The following is a 19599-nucleotide window of genomic DNA, read 5'->3' as shown; positions in this document are numbered from 1 at the left end:
TAAAAAAACAACAAATGACTGCGATTTAAAAAATAAGCCAATGTTTGCTGTTTTCTCCATATTTAACATTATTAATATGGATGTTGCTAACATATGACCTAAGCTGTCTGATCAAACATCAGTTCCTATATGATGATGACTGCAGGTTGTTAAAGGTTTCCTCTTCAGAAACGTCATATTCATCATCCTCTGTTTACAAGTAGGATTTGAATCAAAAATTATTTTTCAAATAATTTTTGTTTGACAGTAACAGTTTGTGTTTTCAAAGTATCAATGTTACACTGTGGCTGTAAAAAGTTTTTTTCCTGGTCATGTATTTTTCCTCCTCTGTGTTTTTGTTAAACCAGCTCCTCTGGCTTGGAAACAGCATTAAATATAAATTCTGCCTTTTCTCTCTGGCCTTGTTTCTATAGTAGAGTTCAGCTAATAACTACTCATACTTTAATGCATTTCTATTACCTTTTTTTTTTTTTGGAACATATCATTTTATGACTTCTCCTTACTGACCATAGTAATGCTTTGCAAAAACATATTTTCTAGTCAAACTCTGACATATAATCCTTGTGACCTAGTTTTTTACTGTTACCTATCAGTATCTCCTGGTTGGTTTTTTGGTTGTTTGATCATCATCCTGGTATAATGGCTGAGACATACAAGGAAGTCCCTGTGTGGTCATTTTAATGAGGAGTAAAGTCCACACCAGGGGGAAAACAGGGAAGTGTTTCATCGCTAACCTTTCCCTGTAGAGAGCTGCTCCAGTTATTTGTTTTCCACTGAAGTTGCTACCGAGTGGAATTAGAAGAATGGCCAATCAGTGGCAAAGACAAGCCTCAGGTAAGGAAAAGAGACAAAATACCAATGTTTATTTTGAACCTCAAATTGTTTATAAAAAAAAAATGAGTGAAAGTCTGATTTATACAGTTTTATATATGTAAACCCTTGTTTGAATGTATCCAAGCTCTCGGAGGAAATGGTTACTTTACTGACCAGGCGTCACTCAGAATGCGTCGGCTTTCCTCTCGAATGTCCAGTCAGAACCACCATGAGGATCAAACCGATGGTTCTGAGGCAGCCCTTGAGCTCAGGAGCACCGTTTTTTCCATGGCTATTAAAAAAGCTATAAGGTATGAAAACTTTTTGTGGATTGGTATACATGCCTACAGGTGCCTTATAAGAACCACAAATGGGTCAGATCATACTGTGTGTCTTATTGTGGTCTAGAAAATGTAATTATGGCACTTGAACTGTCCTATATTTTGGTGTTTTAAATCTACAAACAAAGAGTTGAACACAATTGTGAGTTGGAGGAAAAAATAAACCAAAACTGGTTTATTTATGCAGTCATGATGATTAAGCCACCTGTCTCTACAATTAAAGCTGTGAGTCTTTTCATGTGACCCTAAGCACTACAAACATTTTACTGACCCAGTGTAAATTCGATGAGGCTCAGACTTGATAGAAAGTGGTGTAGTATGAGTTTTTGATACTTGCTACATATTGTTAACTGGGTTTCAATCTTTGACGAGGCCTTTCTAACACACAACACTTTGTATATTTGGAGTTGTCCTACTGAAAATGCAGCCTCCACCCTGAACTCTTTGTAGTCTCTAAATGGTTTAGATTAATTGCCTTTTATACATCTTCATCCATCTTCCAATCTGCTTTGCTGACTCCTGGCTGAAGACATTAATTCCCACAGCATGATACAACAACCATCATGTTTCACCATGAGTTAAGAGCGTTGTGGTGTGTTAGTTATTCTCCCAGCCAAGCTTTTTGCATGCAGGCCTAACACCTTAAATTTATGGACTCATCTAATAAGCACCTTTTTCCACATATTTCACTGTGTCCCTTTACATGACTCTCTATTTTCAGCCCTTCGATAATGGCCAGATTTGTAGAGAGTGCTGCCAAGGTAGATTCCTTCAGCCGAGTTATGAATCTCTGTAGCTCTTCCAGTGCTACCATGGGTCCTTTGGCTGTTTCTCTGATTAATGCTCTCAGTGCCATACCAGTTACTTCAGATACTATGTCTGGGGAAGTTAGCAGTTGTGCAATAATCTAGGTTTAGAAAGAGTTTCCTACCCACTTTACAACTAAAAACTAACTAAGTATTTATATCTCAATTAAAATTCTGGTAAAATATACAGCAGGCTTTGGTTGAACTGAAATAAAATGTGGAAAAAGCTCAAAGGTTTTAAATACTTGAGTTATTCTAAGAAGGCCTACAAGAGGGGAAAAACTGCTCTTTGTTAAAACACTGCACCTTAACGTGATGAGCTGCAACAAATGGAGACAAATTATCCACTCAGGGAAAGAATCGTTGGTCTATCAAATTATTAGTATTTTTTTACTTAAACAAACAAACAAAAATCGTACAAGTACAACCAGATATTTATTACATTGTGAATGGTAATGACACATGTTACTTCAAGCCTGTTAGGAGTATTATGTCCCTTAAAATGCTATGTCTTAAAGAGAGAGAAAGTGGCTAAGATTAGGTGGTACGTTGAGTTTTATTTGCTATATTTGTGCGTAGTGATATTTGAGCAGATAGAATATATTCAGAATTAGAAATGCACTTTGAGAGGGCAGACCTCGGCCAAGCCAGCATACTTTGTCCCATATTGTGATTTACACCTATAGCTAAAACTTGCACATGATCTGGATCATTACCTAATTTGAATGTATTGTTCCTTTGGTGACAATTTCCTTAAAATCCATCTTAAGTTTATAAATCATTGATTGATTGATTGATTGACTGATTGATAGACTTTATCGATCTCACAGTAGAGAAATGTGACAGCTGAAGTCTTTTTTTTTTTTTTTTTTTTTTCCCATAAGGCAGGGGTAATACACAGGGTATTTATGTAGATGGGTATTATCTATACTGTATAGGTATTGCACTGGGTATCAAATATTAAGAAACAGGCTATTGCACAGGGTATTAAATAGAAATTGCCCATTATACATTGCACAAGTTATTGCCATTGTAGTGTGGGATTTTATAGTCTGGTTGCAGCAGACGGATGAATGACCTGCAGTAGCGCTCCTTTTTACAAACAGGGTGTAAAAGTCTTTCACAAAAGGAGCTGCTCAGCTCCTCTACAGCCTGGTGCAGAGGGTGAGAAATAAGTCACAGTGTGTCTGCAGCCTCTGGTGTTTGTTCTGATCTCACCTTCTTCATTCACTCTGCACCCTGCTGTCTCCTTTTATCAGCAGATTGTAACTTTGAGTGAGGCATGGCTCACCTTTCCTGTGTTTTTGTCTTTCTTATAATACTTCAGTCTACTACTCAGTCCAATGCTGAGGCTGTCAATACTCACTGCTGCCACTCTCTGGTTTAGGGGGGAACTGCTTAGGGGGATCCGCCAAATAATGTTAAAGAATCCTTAAAAAAAAATCTTTTAAAAATCCTGCATCCAGATAATTATGTGGATCATCAACCAAATGAAATGGATTGTTCCTTGGACTGAGCTACACCTTTGGTAAAAATTTCATTAAAATCCGTTCATAGCCTTTCAAGTTATCCTGCACACAGAAGGACAGACAAACAAACAAACACTACAAATTCTCTATTGCAAAGATTTGAAATAGTTAAAAAATGAAACTGATGTGTTGTCGATTTTCTATGGAAGTAAAACGGTAGTTTTCTATCACTTACAGGCTAGCACAACAAAAGCAGACCCCTGCTCAGCTAAACGGGGGATCCTGGAAACAGAAAAGGGCCATGTATGTGCGTAAATTGAGAAGCAGCGGCAGAGAGTTTCTTTACTTTTTCTCACTTTGGGGTAAATCCTTGCAGAAGATTGGAGGTAAGCATATAGTTTACATTTGCAAATGGCTCTTAATTGAAAAAGCATAGGCTGATGTTAAACTTTTACCCTTTAGGGAACTTTGGAGGTGGTGTCCAGTCCTACTTCCTCTTTCTTAAATTCTTGGTGATTCTTAATTTCGTCTCCTTCCTGCTGATTGGTGGATTCGTGCTCATCCCCAGCATTGTGTTCAACTCATTGGGAGAGCCGCCCAAACTGGAAAGCAGAACAGGTGATGTTACCTTTTATTTCCCTTTATTTCTTACACACAGGTTTCATCTTCACATTATCTTTTTAAATATTAGTGTTATTCAGAGGTGGGTAGCAAATAGATGTTTCTTGAGAAACTTTTTGACCAAAAAAAAAACTTTTAGGAGTTGCCTTAATGCACAAACTTTTTACTTGTACTAATTTCCTGGATGGTAACTTTTTAACTTGAAAAATGATGAAGCAGAGTTAGCTGACTCTTACTTGGGTACAATATTTGCCTACTCTAACCACTTCTAATCGTATTTCCGTTTTTTTCATCTTGATAAGCTTATTTTAATAAAACAAAGACAGGCAGAAGACAAGGGTAGAGTGATAATTTACCAAATATCAGAGGTGTCAAGTAACAAAGTGCAAATACTTGGTTACCTTACCTAAGTAGACATTTTGGCTATCTATACTTACAGAAGTAAATTCTTTTTTAGAGACTTTTTTTTACTTCTACTTACATTTTTTTTAATATTGGTAAAAATGTGCCCTATGCCCTAACCAGTAGATTAAGGCATATGTCCTTGGAATCCTGAGGTTGTGAGTTCAAAACTCACTCCCAGTCTCTGATAATGACCCTTACCCCCTGATTATTCCCTGGGCACTACACAGTGGCAGCCCACTGCTCCCCAAAGGGGATGGGTTAAATGCAGAGAGTTACGTTCTCCATTGTGAGATCAATAAAATTAAATTTATTTACTATATTATTTGCTTTCTACTTTTTTTCTACATTCTACTTCTTACATTCTAAAAATACACTCTTTAGTTTTGTTCCATTTAAGCTAATTTTCGTTATGGTCAACTGCTTTAAAAAATAAAAAACATAAAAGTAAAGGCTTTTATCCAGACAATTAATGGTTTTTGGTTGGGCTCTGTGCCACACTAACTTGTTGTTTGCCACATACCAAAAGAAATAGTTTTTCAAGATGATGCAAAGTTAAATTTGTCACTGTTGATAAAACGAAGAAAATTAAGTATAAGGAAGTTATCGTCCAGAATTGCAGAACATTTTTCCTTTAATTTGGTAGTGTAGTAAAGCATCTGTCCTTTACCTTTTTTCCTGCATTACTTTTACTTTTATACTTTAAGTTGTTTTAAAAAGTGGTACTTTAACACTTAGTTGAATAAAAAGTTGATGCTCTTAAATTCAACAAAAGTGGTTTTAATCAGTTACCTTTATACTTCTACTTGAGTAATATACATAAATGCTTTTGATACCTTTGCCAAATATATATCTAGTAAACCTGGTTAATAACCTAATGTCCTTTTTAATTTCCTTTAACATCTCCTCCTAATTTTATCTGTTCTTGAATCAGCGTAGCCTTTTTAATCAGAGAAGACCAATTAAATATACAGTATCACAGTTACTGATAATGTTGTATTCAGAGATATACTTCTGTGTTATTCAGGTAGTGGAAATTGTACAATTTATGAGCCTAATCCCCAAGGCCTGGTGGTCTTCTACGAGTACTTTCTTCATTTACTCTCAGGAACGGTAAGAAACTCAACCAAAACCATGCAAACATAACTGATCTGGTAATGATGAGTTGGTCATTAACAGCATTTTGGATTAGCGGTTATCATATAGAATATTTTCAGACAATGCCAGCTAATACTGCTGTGGAGTTTCAAAACTACAGTACTATTTAAAAGTTTTAGCCCAAAACAGATTTTTTCATTTCAGGTATTTATTTATTTATTTACTCAAGCTACATGTTAAAAAAGGAGAGGAAAGACATTTACACTTTTTATATTCTTTTTGTCTATATGCCCCAGCTATAGTAACATACGTACGGAACTACGTTATATCAAAAAACACAAATGATAATGGCGTACCATTTTCAGTTAACCTAAAATGCATCATCTCTAAATAAAACACTTTAAAAAAGGAAAGATTTTTTCTGTCCTTGTTTTTTTTTATTTGTCTCTAAACAAATTTTAATACTAGACACCTAGCAAATGCAAAACCAATTTTTTAAATAATTAATTAAAGTGTTTCCCAAAACAAAAGTTCAAAGTATTAACCTTTGTTTTGCCCACTCCTCTTTTAAAGGATGGTTTTGATAAGCCCACATCTGGTTTTCCTGATTTTCCTGAATCGGATCACACTACAGCATCTCAACTTGATTTAAATCCAGACTTTGACTAGGCAACTGCAACACCCTGATTTTAGAAATATGCTAAAGACTGACTGTGTGATGACCTTGGACCTAATATTGAAAGCAGACAGATCATTTAACAAACAAGCAATATTACACAAAATACAACGAGCGTCTGGTCCTCAGCGGGGCGGATAACTGGATTCTCTGCAGAGATAGGAAACTCAGGTCAGTGACTAGAATTTCTGGCTGTTCACGACTTGGAGTAAAAAGTCACTGACCTGGTTAAGAGTTTAGTCCGATCCCAGAGGAAGGGGAGGAATCCAGGAGGGAGATTGTCCACCGCTTGCGGCTGTAGCTGCTTCCAGACCTCAGGGTAATGACGGGCTAAAGCCAGCTGATGCCGAGGAGGCAACAGTGTCCGTGAAGGAATATCCAGAGCTGAAGTCGAATCCGAACCATGTTGACTGACCAGAAGATCAGAGAGCCAAAAAGGTACTGAAGCAGAATCCAAGCCAAGGTCAGTAACTCAGTCCAAGTTCGGTAAACCAGCAGAATCCAGTAAATCAGTCCAAAAAAAAAAAACTGACGGAGCAGACAAGGTCAAGGCAAAACACTTGAATTTGCAAAGGCAGAAAACAGGTCAGAATCAGAATCACAGAAAACTTACATGAATGTTAGAGTTACTCTCACAAAACAGCTCGAATAATCTGGCGCCGATGGTGGGCAGACAAACAGCATAAATAGCAGAGGGAATCAGGTGTGAAAAAAAGAGTTAATGAACCTCCGTGCCAATTAGACAGGTGAACAGGAGTAAATGAAACCACCAACCATCAGCCCCAAGACAACGACAGACTGAGAATTAGAGAATGAAATATTCTGGGCCTAATGAAGCTGTGGGGGGGACCTGAAACAGGCGAAACATACAAGAAACCTCTAAAACATCCTACAGTTAAAAAATGAGAAGTGGAGCAAAGTTTTTCCAGACCAAAGCCAGAGACTGTGGTAAATGACTACAAGAAGTGTCTCAACATTATTATTCAGCCAACCTGCAATAAAATCTCTTTTTTTTTTCATAGATGAAAAAAAAGAAAGAGACGCTGATAAGCGTTGCGGTAAATAACTGAATATCTAATGAGGTGTTATAACCTTTTTTTGTATGTAAATAAAACAGTGAATAAATCAGAAATAGTTTTGTGTTTCATTCTCAGCTTTTTGGAGCAATGACATAATGTAAGCAACTCGCTACAGCGCTAGTGAAACGTTTTTTTTTGTAGTCAAAACCAAATGAAGATTTGTTTATATCTTTGTTGGTTTCCCTCTATATCAGTTGTACTAAAAAATACTCTTGGCATTTTGAATTTATGACCAAATACAATGATTTTTGCTTCTGTTTAAGTGATAGTTTGGGTTCCTTTTCGCCATCATAAAGGAAGTTGTGATGATGCAGAACAGAATGTTAAGCCACATTTCATTGTACGTATAAATCTTCTTTACCTGCTCTGCCCTCCCCTCTCATTAATATTCAGGGTTTCATTGAGTATTCATATATGTTTTATGGATACTATGACAACACAGTGGTGGAGGACAGTAGCTTTTCCTACAACATCCCTGTTGCCTATCTGTCAACTGCTGTCTTCTACTTCGCCTTTTGTCTCATTTGCATCATAATACGGTCAGTACTATTACAAAACCTTACTAATTTTACTACTAAAAGATAAATATGCCATTACATCAGTTGTTAAGGTGAATATTTGCTCATAAGCAGAATGGGCAAAGCAACTCGAGTTGCAGTGACAACTGGAGGCAGCGATGTAAGCAACTACAGCTTGATCGTCTTCACTGGGTGGGACTTCGGCTGCCTGGGAGGAAAAGCCACCAAACTAAAACAGAGGAACATCTACTACCGGCTGCAGGTCAGGAGAGAGCTGGAGATTTTGACTTTTTTTTCTCTTACTTTCTTTAGAGCAAGCATTATTTCACTGAGCATGCTTTGAGCAGCCATGATCTAATTAACCTGTCCTTTCTGTGTCTGTCAGGTGGATCTGGAGGAAGAGCGCCTAAAGAAGCATGCAGCTTCCCTCACTATGTGCAAAAAAGTTACCTTATACTCTCTGCGTGTTTTGTCGTTTTTTGTTGCTCTAGGGCTTGTAGCAGCAGCCTGCTATTCCATTTTTGAGGCAACAAAGTTCAGCCAGGTGCGTTATTAAAGGCTCACATTATGCCCCTGATTGAGTGCTTGATTATCATTTGTCTCTAATTCCTGTCCAACAGGATAACAGTGACAAGGAAGGGATCCTTGGATTGATTTATGAGTATCTGCCATCGATTGTCATCACCGCAGGGAACTTCTTGGTGCCTCTGCTGTGCGACCAATTAGCTCTACTTGAAAAATATTCTCCAAGCTCCACAGTGATAGTAGCACTGTTAAGGTTTGTAGTATTGAGTAATGTATGTCTTATTTCATATCTTTAAATTTTGAAAGAAAAAAAAAAACTAGCAGCTTTGTTATATCTGAAGGTAACAGATTTCTAAAAAAGTTGTTTTGCAGTACAGCAAATAAACAGATACACCAAATTTGAAAAACATCTTTAACTGTGAGGTAGAAACTTGACCCACCTGAACAGTAGTTGATTGAGATAGATACCTTTTACTTTATTGTTTAGATTAACATTTATGCATACAAGATACGGCAAAAAGTATTTATCTTTTATCTGATTTATAACAAATTTGTTTACTTTTTAAAATTTTAAAGTTTCATTCAAAGTACACCTCTATTTATTAAGCTCAACTAAATACAATCAGTATATTTGGGAAAAACAAACAAACCCTGACATCCCCCTTTTAACAGGTAATATACAACAGAGACCAAGAAAATAGAAAAAGGTCAAACCTATTTATAAAAGTTAAACCTGACAAACCCTGTCATACTAAACATAACATACTTCTTCTTTATTAAAAATATGCCTCTGGAATGTGATAACAGTGAATAAAAACATATACATAAATGTCTGAATTTGTAAATGTAAACAAGAATAATAAAGAATAATTTAAGATGCTTTTAATAATCATCATTGAACTCAGATGTTTCATCCATAAGAGTCCGACTTTTACATTTACAAATACAAGATACTCATTTATGAGTTCAACTCTACAACCCTTGATGAACCTGTTACAATCCTTACCAGTTGGTAGTATTAATGCAATGAAATTTTGATCCCATGTTAAACTTTTAAATAACTTTTCAGCAAAGATTTAAAATTCGACAAACTTGCACTCTCGAGGGTGAAACATCTGATCTCACAATTATGTATAAGTTGACAAAGAACAAATACAAATTACTTAATCACTTATTGACTTACATTTACAAATTTTATTTACAGTCTTCCAAAACCATAGATTAAAACCTTAGTTTAAACATTTCTCCATAGGATTCACCCATACATTTAAAGACAGAGAGTTTTACATACACTCTACACGGGCAAACATTTACTGATCTCTTTCAACCGTTGTTTTAACCAATTAGGCCAAATCATACAGCTTTACTGCTTAGTGTTGACAAGTTTGAACCATAAGATACTCTCTATTTTTGCATCAATTTAACCGTGCATTTAATAATCACATTTAAGTTATAAAGTTTGACCAACAATAAGCTTATATGGGCATGCTTCGGAACAATGGTTCAATAATAGGTAAGCATAGAATGGAAATATCTCTGCTTCACTTGCAATTATAAATCTTTATTATAACCAGAGCCACATCTGCTTTCTTTTTCCAGAGCAGTGATTTTGCGTCTTGCCAGTCTATGCATCCTTCTCTTCACCCTTTGGGATCAGATCACCTGTAAAGGAAATCAAAATGATGACGAATGTAATGAGTGTCATTACAACTACCAAGAGTACCCGGTAATTGTTCAGTTTCTTTGCATAACTGCAAATGTGTGGTTTGAACAGTACTTCAGACATGGAACCAAAACAAAAATATTTTAATGTTAAGCACATAAGATATCTGTTGCCCTCATTTACCCATCTTTTGGCCTTTTTTGTTTTGGTTTTCAGATGTGTCTGGGGATGTTTTCCGTTTTACAATAGAGTTTAGTCAAACTTTGTTTCTGCTATTGTAGTAACATTCTCCCCAGAGCTAACCTGGTCAGGAGTAGGTTTTCCTCAATAAACTCCGTGTCCTCTGTCTCCACCCTCCTTAAAGCCAATCGCCTTGTTTTATTTCCTGATTTAGTCAGGAGGGTTCTGTCATTGTTTTGTGTAAACCATAAAAACAAAAATATTCACTAGGTTGGTTAAAGACATTATAGCATGTCCTTTTGATGAAGATAAGCTCCGTTAATTCACAAAAAAACGAAATATTCATAATAAGAAAGTTATCTTTATGAAGCTACCATTTCACCTCATAAACCTTCACATACAGTACATACAGACCATATCCATCCTAATATTTGCAGCATTGCACAGACTTTTTAAATAGGTATTTAACAGAACTTGATATGAGTGAGAGCACATTAATGTGAGCATTATATAAAACAGCGGCAGAGTCAGACTGCCACTTATTATCTACTGTGTAATGGAGGACAGAATAAAAATCAGGAGGAACCCAATGAGATGATGCAAAGGTCCTAACTATTTGAACAACTTTTCTATTTTATTTTTAGCTTGGACCAAAAACTGTCTGTCTGCCTGAGATTAGGGCTTTGTTAGTGCCTCCAATCATTGACTTGGTTCCTCTGATTAGGGTCTTGTCCATTCAGAGGACCCACTTGTGCTCAAGACTTAACTTGTTAGCTTGTGTCCCAAGATGTTCTTTGAGTTCTTCCACATAATGTTATTTTCCCTATCTATTATGTGAAGTGCCCCAGTATCTCCTGCAGCACAACACCCACACAACATTATGCCACCCTCGTCATACCTAACAGTTAGTATGGTCTTCTCAGCCTTGCAGCTTCCTGATTGTTGCTCCAAATGTATCACTGGTCATTTTAGCTTCATCAGATGTGACAGAAGTTTACTCATATTAAATTTCATATTGACAATTACAAAAAGTTTATGTGCCAATTTATGAAGTGTATGTCAACATCAGGTGTCAAATGTACAGGAGGACCCAGCAGAAGATAGTGAAGGGAGCTGGAAAGATCTTTACTCCTCTAGTGTTTTATAAGTCCTTCTGGTATAGGTTTCTAAACGTCTCAGAGCCTCCTCACCTGTCCTCCATGAGTTTTTGAACTGTTTCCACCTTTTTGTTTTGACATAGTGCTGGGAAACACGTGTGGGACAGGAAATGTACAAGCTGACACTGTTCGACCTCCTCGTTAACATCGCTCTACTCGTGCTGGTTGAATTTCCACGCAGGTATGAATCCTTACATAAACACTCAGGTTCCAGTAAACGAATTGTGGTTGTGTAAATTGATGGTGAATAAGTCGGATATTTCCATGACATGGTGTTTATAAATGGTGTGTTTTTTTTTGTTTTGTTTTTTTAGGATGGTGGTGGACAACACTTCCTGTAAGTTGTCTCAGTGGGTTGGCCGGCAGGAGTTTGTAGTTCCTTCTAATGTTCTCGGGCTTGTTTATGGCCAGACTGTGGTCTGGACAGGAGCTCTTTTTTGCCCTCTGCTGCCACTCTTGAACACAGCCAAGTTCGTTATCCTCTTCTACTGCAAGAAGGTGAATCTACAGCTTTACCACAGTCAGCATCTAACACAGAGCTTTATTGTTTGCTCCCTAACCCCTCTCACTTCTCGCCACAGATCACACTTTTCTACAACTGTCGTCCAGCATTAAGGACATTTCGGTCCACCTCCTCTTCCTTCTTTTTCCTGGCAGTCCTTCTCTTTGGCTGGATCATAGCCTTGGTTGTCATGATTTATAGTGTTGCTGTGTGAGTGCTAATTCATTACCTTCAAAGTTGTTTTTCAAAGTCAAAAACTAAACATTTACAGGTTAATTAATCTGGCAATCAATCATATGGCCATCAGTTTCTCTTTTAGTGTTTGTATTTTATTGTTTCCCTATTAAGGATGTTTGTTTCTGCTGTTACAATAGGATGCATCCATCACAGGCTTGTGGGCCTTTCCGTTCTTTTGACAACATGTGGCAGATTGTTCCAAACTCTACCTACTATCTTCCTGATGTAACAAAAGAGTTTATTTTCTTTATTGGCTCCCAAGCCTTTTCAGTACCTCTTTCTGCCTTATCATGGTAAGTCTAACTTGGCTTGTTGTGAAATCCACAGTTAATGCAGTCTTCTAACTAGATATTTTAGAGCATTTTAACGCCTCCTCTTCTGTATGGAGATGCTTTATAATAGGGGGTAAGGTGGGGAGCATTTTATTTTTCACCTATTCTGTGTTCAAATCTAAATCCTTAGACCTTTACTGAATGTCTTCTGCTTCTCTTTTCACCCCATTTCTGTTGGACCACTTCCTAAATTAAAGGATAGACAAAGTACAGAGTGTATGAAATGTAAAGTTGATGTAAAATTTTTTTAGTAGGCTTACTTTTTTGTAATACAAATCATATTTTCATTGCTTTTATTTTATATGCTACTTTTCTTGACTTGGGGCCTTTATTAGCTGTAAGCCATAATTATAACAATTACAAAAAGGTGTGTAATAAACTTATGTAACATAGACATATAATATATAGTTTAACATTTTGAACTAAATTCCCAATGTGCACAGTTTTTTATGTCATTCTGTCTTATTGAAATTCACCTGTATTCAGCCTCCTGCATGCTACAGAATTTTATAAGGTCCCTTTCACACTGTGTCTGTTTCCTCTCCTGCAGTGTGGTTATGTGCTACGTCATCGCTTTAGCCTCTATCCATGGCAGATCTGTTGTAATGCTCAAAGCACAACTTAAATTGGTATGTTTATCTTTTTTTTTTATTTACAACCAAATGTTTAATAGTTTCTCATGCTTAATGCAACCCATATGTTATCCTTAACATTTAAAAAACTATTCTCAGGGATCCAGTTTAATCAGTGTAGTATCTCTGGTTTCACTGGTTCACAGGCAGGACGGGACAAGCAGTTTTTGGTAAAGCAGATTTTGGCCATCAAACAACACCAAAGTGAAGAAAACCAGGACTAAACTCAAGCTGTACACCCTTTTATTTTTGCTTTGTTATATATTTGAAACATATAAGAATTTGAAAATGCAACTAATGATAATATATAGAGTGAATGAGATTATTGTTTTGGATTGTACAATTCTTAAAAGATATGAATAAAGGTGTGCTTTCTGTTGAAGATAAGAAAAAAAGCCTATTTTTATTATATGTAATTTATTAATTATGAATTACTGAATACACAATTATTTAATTTGTTTTTAATACAATTTGAAATTCAAAATTATTTTGTATGATTTAACATTAAAAACAACTGAAAAAAATAATATAAAATACTGTACACAGTCACATAATGACATGGGTCTATACAATGTGAAAATAGCAATGGCTCAAAATGTATATTCAAATATTCTATCTCTGTCTGTCTGTCATATAAATGGATTGTATTTCATGTTTATTTTCATACTATCATTTCTAATGTATATTAAGGCTTTTCTTAAACCTTAGGCTATATTTTTACCTCTCCTCTATGGTTTCGTGTGTTGTTGTTTTTTTTTTTTTTGTATGACCTGTGCTGCTGATGCTACATTTTGAAATAAAACAAGGCAATTTTCTCAATTATTTATTTTATTTCAAGACGACTAAAATAGACATACAGAAAACCCAAAAAATAAAATGTGATAGGAAAATGGTAAATCTACACAGAAATACAAAAAAAACTAGATATGACTAAAATGTTTGAAATTTTACAAATATTGATCATAAACTACAGTCATAATTGAATTCATTAAACTAGAATTGTCTGGTTAGATTTTTTTTAACAACATTTATTTAGTCTTTTTTTATTCAATTTTTATTATTTTTAAAGGTATAATTGTATTTTTTCCAGCAGTTTTTCCCAGTATGCTTTTATGCAGTCATGTGTTTATGTAATAACAAAATGTGTGTGTGGTTACAGCGCCATCTGGTGTCACTGTTTTGTAATTGGTTCACTGTGTGGTCATTGTTTACTTCCGGTTTGATATTACTAGTTCCTGTGGATCCCTATGACCATTGAACAAGCTCGATTCTTTAGCTACTTTGAAAGTAAGTATGTAGCAGTAGTTTTTGTCTATTTTAATCTGTATGTTGAAGATCTTAGAACGAGATGGCGTCTGTTTTTTTTTGATACAGTTTAATAAAAAGAGATGGCAACAACTGGCTAAGGGTACCTTAAATTCAAGACGTAAATAAAAATAAATTCCGCTTTAATATTATTCCTGAGATGTTTTTGAGACGTTCCACGTTTTTATATTTTTACCTATAGCTTCCACTTCAGTTCATTAATAAGCAGTGTGATTTTCTTGCGTTAACTTTCGCTATCTTTGTCAACTAGCCAGGTGCTAACATTTATCGGTCGCCAAGACAAAGATGAACATCCTCCCAAAGAAGAGCTGGCATGTCCGCAACAAGGACAACGTCGCGCGGGTTCGAAGGGATGAAGCCCAGGCAGCAGAAGAGGAGCGCGAGGCCATGCGCCGCGTGGAGCGGGCAGAGCAAGAGGTAACACCTGATGATGGACAGGAGCAGGGGAGGATCTAGGATTCTAGGAGATCAGGGGCCCTTAGCCCTGAGGGTGAAGATAGAGAGTAGACTTTCTGGTAAATCCTGTTCTAATATAAAATATGACAGATTACTGGATTAAAGAAATTTCAAGTATACTACATGCTATCACACATAACAATTCCCCCTCCATGACATGGGAAGAAATTACTGTGTTTATTCCTCTCTTCATCAACAACAATATCTGTGGATTTGGTGACGTTTGATCATTATTTACCAAAGTTATGAGGGGGGAAACCATGTATTTTAGCCAGCTGATATAATCCATTCCCCTATAACATGGGAAACAATAAACAAATCCTGTGAATTTTGAAACTGTTTTTTTTTTTTTATTAAGTTTCACACATTTATTATTGTATATTTTGAAATCCAAAATAGTTAAAATAAATATGACTGTTGGCTTGATCATCTTTATGAAATTTTATTTTCAATTCTCAACTCATAATGTCTGGAGTAGCATTGCTCCAGACATTTGGTTTGGTCTTGTTTTGGAATATTTTTAATTGTTAGATAAACATTTAAATAGAAAATATAATTCATAAAGATCATCAAAGGGGGAACAGATTATATCAGGTGGCTGAATTATATGATTCCCCTCTCATAACTCTGGCAAATAATGATTACATGTCTCCATATCGCAGGGTTTTTTGTTGATGAAGAGAGGAATAAACACGGTTAAAGACTTTTAGGTTAATTAATTTGTTCGCATCTTTTGGAGGGGGAAGGGATGTGTATACTAGAAATGTCCTTAATCCAGTAATCTGTCATATTTTACATTACAGCAGAATTTACACTCTCATCTTTTCAGTAATTTTTGTGTCCTGCTATCAGCCAGTTTCCATCCTCTTAAATCCCCAATGAAAAATTAAAAATACACACTATCAGTTGGAAAACTTTGTTTGGTGACTGACTTTTATTTCTGTCAGGCTTAAGTGACAGAAGTTGGAAAAAGACAGATTCTCTTAGCGTTTAAAAAACAACTCAAAACAGCTTAAAAGGACCTCGTCTATTTATTTATTTTGCAATTTTGTAAACAACAACTGCTGATTAAACTAGATTTTACAACCATGACATGATTATAGGAGTTGTTTTTAGCAAGAAATCGACCACACGCGCTGTGAAAATGGTCAGATCTGCCATGTCTGCCTCTCTGGCTTCAGTGAGCGATCCCGACACAGGGGAAACAGAATTTCATACAACACCGGGCCAAAGAACAACTCGAAGTCAGAGCTTCACATCCCTGGAACATCATTCTGTTTAGCAACAGCTAGTGGTCACAACTTCTTCTTCTGCACAGGAATGCTACAGGCTGCTTTCCTGCACATGCTGCCACTATCTGGTGAATTGCAGTACTGCACATTTTACTCAGATCAGCTCAGAAGCCAGATCCGGGGCTCGTGGGGAAACATCCGGGGCTGTAGCCCAAGTAGCGTCCCCCTAGATCCGCCACTTGATAGAAGACAATCCCATTCAACCTGAGCAGCACAACTTTGAAACTTTGTAATATTTCTACCTTGCATAGATGAGGCAATTATTTAAAACTTTCTTTTTCATTTTTTTTTTGTCACAGATGTTTCAGGTCAACACATTTTTGAACAAGGTGCATATAACCTGTGTTGATACAAAGGACAGATTTAAATGTTGATTTTCTTTACTATAAGAGAAATGCTTTCTAAATCAACATGTGAAAAATTACCCCATAATGCTGAAAAGTGGATCTGCCATCCTTGAAGACAACAGCTTCCATCAAGTGACTGAAATAGCTGAAAATGAGTCTAATGGTTTGTGGAAACCATATTTGGCAATTTTCAAGCATTAGAGACATTAATAAGGTATTGGTATAACACCCTAATCTGATTTAGACCTGGACTTTGACTAGGCCATATCACAACCTTGGTACTCAGATTTTTGTTTTTAAAAGTAATTCACAGACTGGTTTGCTGGTGTGCAGTAGATCATCATCCAGCTGCATAGCTTAGAGGAATTGTTTCAGGATTTTCTATCAAACCCCAACTTCATGGTTACATCGGTCACAGCAATTCATCCAGGATCTAAGGCAGGAGAGGAGACCCTAATTATCACTTCTACCAGCATTGTTTATGATGTTCTTACTCTAAAATGCATTGTTAGAGGAATATATGCAAAATTTTGCCCATATAGTCTTTGGGATCACCTTGATGTTGGTTTTGATCAAGGTTGAGTGACGGCTTACTGGTTATGGCATAGAGCTTGGAATCATGAGGTTCTGAGTTCAAGCCCCACTCCCACAGACTGGCTCCCTGGCTCTCTGAGCAAGTCCCTTAACCCAACTGCTCCCCAAGGGTATGGGTTAAATGCAAGGTAAATTTCTCCGACATGAGATCAATAAAGTTAAAGTATTATTTATTTATTTATAAAATGGTTTAACCAGAATTTGCTCCATGAATGCAGTTTTTCATTCTTATTGTTGAATCATAGCTCCGACTAAGTTAGGTCAGCACTGCATCTTTTTTGAACTATTGGACAAGATGTTGATGTGCTCTTGGAGTAATAATGGTTTTCTTACTTTAGCTTATGAAGAACTCCCTGGCTGGTTAATTGCTGACTCATCATTTATTGTTATGATCAATTTGCTTTAGGTAATCGCATCTCCTTGCTCCCATATTGTTGTTTCATAAGTTCTTTAAATACTTGCAGAAATGAATCCAAGATGCTTTATTTTTTTTACTTTTTCTTCTAAAATGAACTGAACACGATTGTGTATGTTCTTGATGTCAACCTTTGGTTTCCACAGGCGCGTACAGAATATCTAAGAAAGAAATCTCGGGCTGCTCTCCAGTCAGCCGGAGCAAAGCGAGACGATGACGAGGAAAAAAGTGGAACGAGTCCGGAGCATCTCAATCTATTTCCTCTGGAGGAGGCCTCAGAGACTAAGGGAAATGAGGAGTATCTAAGAGAAAAGAAGGAAGAAAAGGTAACAGTGCTGCCTCTTCTTTAGAGCCCTTTATCATGCTCTCTTTTTCCCAGGGCATACCTGAGGATCCTAGATTACTTCCATCCTTCCTTATGGCCTACCTTCAGTTTTTCCTTCTCTTGTGCCCTACCTTATTTTCCTCCTTGTATATTTTCTTTCTTCCTCCTGTTCCCCCATTCCAAATTCTGTTTTTGTCTTTCTTTTAGTCAATATTTGTTTCTTTACTTGTACCACTTAACACTTCCTGGTGTCATTTTTTTGCCCCTTTCTTTATCTTTTATGTTTTTTTTCCTTCAATGTCACCCCCTTCACCCTTCTTTCCTTGTCCAAGATCTCTGTCTTTCCTCCTTTCATACCTTAATTTCTTTCTTCTGTTGGCTCCTTTTCTCTCATATCTTCCTTCATACTGTCCTTCTATGTCCTACCGCCTTTCTTTCAGTCTTAACTTCCCTGTTATCTGAATTTTCTTTTATTTAACTTTCTTTAAATTGAACGATACTGACTGAAAACTCTCTGAAGTTTATGCTAGCAGTTTAAATGGTAAATTTATTGGAACCTGGACAGGAGGAAATCACTATCACTGTGATGATAACGGCCCTCATATACCACTTTTTGGTTTAAGTTATCCAGCGTTCTCTTAAATGTTATTGATTAATTAAATCAATTGTATCTAGGAAACTGCAATCTTAAAGTTTCGGAAATTCATTATTAAAGGCTGATGGAAAAAAAGATAAATATGTATAATGAAAAAAACATTTTGGTAATTTGGCAAAAATGTAAAAAGTAAATATATTGATATAGATTTTTATGATTTTCTGTTTTTGTCTTTTTTTAGGAGAAGCAGGAACGAGCTATCGGCTTACTTGTGTCTTTGGGGCCACAACCAGGGACAGAGGTGACCCCATGGTACATGAAAAGCAGCAACGAAAAAGAAGAAGAGAGGATCGAAAAGGAAAAGAGGAAGGGTGTAGCTGAAGAGGAGAAAGAAAAGAAGGATCGTAGATTGAAGGATAGTTTGGATCCTTTGAAGGATATGAAGAAAGCATTGGGAGTTTATGAGAGGAGGGAGCACAAGAAAAAGAAGAAGGAAAAAAGAGACAAAGGGGAGAAGAAAAGCACAGGAGAGAGGTGTGTTGAGTGGACTCCATTAAGGATTTAAGATTTGAACAAATACTAAAATAAACAAATAAAATGTTTATCTTTTTTTTTTTTTTTTTAGTTCTATAGAAAAGTTACGAGCTGAACGCTTGCAGAGGGAGGCAGAGGAGAGGAGGAGAACCCAGGCCCTCCTGGATCAGAGGAACGGTAAAAGAAAGGGGACAGACAGAGAAGTGGACGAGAGGGAAAGACCCTACAACAACGCTTTCTTTCCAGAACTCGCCCGGAAGCGGCAAAGACGGGATCGGGAAAGCTGGAGGGATGAAATTCTGAAATCTTAAAATGTTTTACTTATGTATGAACTGACATTAGCATGCAGAGAGATGTGGGGAGAAAAGAAAAACAAAACAAGTGAACTCTTTATTGAATTAAAGTTATGGTTTATTTTCTTTTGGGTGTTTTCCTCATAAATGGACAATGGAGGGAGGGGTTCGGCTGCAGCCTGGTTTCCCCCTACAGCATCTCGCTCATGAGCACATCAGCACAGCAGATGGTTGTCCACACAGGGGGCTCAGCCGGTCGCCGACTGTTAGCCTGGCTTACGCTGTCTATAAAAACAGTCGGTTTGAAAAATGCATCATACTAAAAAATATAAATCTGTAGTCGGTATCCTAACATTTGGTGATATAGATGA

At 36.5% G+C, this 19599-nt stretch overlaps 2 protein-coding genes across 3 annotated transcripts; both read left to right on the top strand.

Annotated features, from left to right (window-relative positions):
• Nucleotides 1-769: 769 nt before the first annotated feature.
• tmc4 (transmembrane channel like 4) lies at nucleotides 770-13413 on the top strand. Its single transcript, XM_015381187.1, has 16 exons — nucleotides 770-834; nucleotides 959-1124; nucleotides 3667-3815; nucleotides 3892-4047; nucleotides 5480-5565; nucleotides 7699-7844; nucleotides 7938-8085; nucleotides 8209-8367; nucleotides 8444-8601; nucleotides 9948-10074; nucleotides 11432-11529; nucleotides 11663-11846; nucleotides 11930-12060; nucleotides 12225-12380; nucleotides 12970-13048; nucleotides 13198-13413. Exons 1-16 carry the CDS (start codon nucleotides 804-806, stop codon nucleotides 13273-13275), a joined length of 2052 nt encoding a protein of 683 aa, XP_015236673.1. The 5' UTR covers nucleotides 770-803; the 3' UTR covers nucleotides 13276-13413.
• An 837-nt stretch (nucleotides 13414-14250) lies between these two features.
• leng1 (leukocyte receptor cluster (LRC) member 1) lies at nucleotides 14251-19305 on the top strand. 2 transcript variants are annotated; one of them, XM_015381163.1, is made up of 5 exons: nucleotides 14251-14338; nucleotides 14628-14794; nucleotides 17628-17807; nucleotides 18643-18935; nucleotides 19027-19305. In XM_015381163.1, the coding sequence occupies exons 2-5, from the start codon at nucleotides 14663-14665 to the stop codon at nucleotides 19244-19246; spliced, it is 825 nt and encodes a 274-aa protein (XP_015236649.1). In that variant the 5' UTR covers nucleotides 14251-14338; nucleotides 14628-14662; the 3' UTR covers nucleotides 19247-19305. The 2 variants fall into 2 exon arrangements, with proteins under 2 accessions (XP_015236649.1, XP_015236650.1); XM_015381164.1 differs by having other exon boundaries at nucleotides 14280-14338; nucleotides 14624-14794.
• The last annotated feature ends 294 nt before the right edge of the window (nucleotides 19306-19599 follow it).

This window comes from Cyprinodon variegatus, unplaced genomic scaffold (genome assembly GCF_000732505.1).
Source record: "Cyprinodon variegatus isolate N-32 unplaced genomic scaffold, C_variegatus-1.0 Scaffold229, whole genome shotgun sequence".
Taxonomy (NCBI): domain Eukaryota; kingdom Metazoa; phylum Chordata; class Actinopteri; order Cyprinodontiformes; family Cyprinodontidae; genus Cyprinodon; species Cyprinodon variegatus.
Note: the sequence above shows the minus strand (reverse complement) of the source record. Positions and strands in the feature narration are given on the sequence as shown.

Bases quoted from the DNA above. Each gene is read 5' to 3' on its own strand.
- tmc4 (XM_015381187.1), top strand. From the start codon at position 804: ATGGCCAATCAGTGGCAAAGACAAGCCTCAG. The intron at 11,847-11,929 runs GTGAATCTACAG...TTCTCGCCACAG, and splicing joins TCCTCTTCTACTGCAAGAAG to ATCACACTTTTCTACAACTG. The intron at 13,049-13,197 runs GTATGTTTATCT...ACTGGTTCACAG, and splicing joins TCAAAGCACAACTTAAATTG to GCAGGACGGGACAAGCAGTT.
- leng1 (XM_015381163.1), top strand. From the start codon at position 14,663: ATGAACATCCTCCCAAAGAAGAGCTGGCATGTCCGCAACAAGGACAAC. The intron at 17,808-18,642 runs GTAACAGTGCTG...GTCTTTTTTTAG, and splicing joins GAGAAAAGAAGGAAGAAAAG to GAGAAGCAGGAACGAGCTAT. The intron at 18,936-19,026 runs GTGTGTTGAGTG...TTTTTTTTTTAG, and splicing joins AAGAAAAGCACAGGAGAGAG to TTCTATAGAAAAGTTACGAG.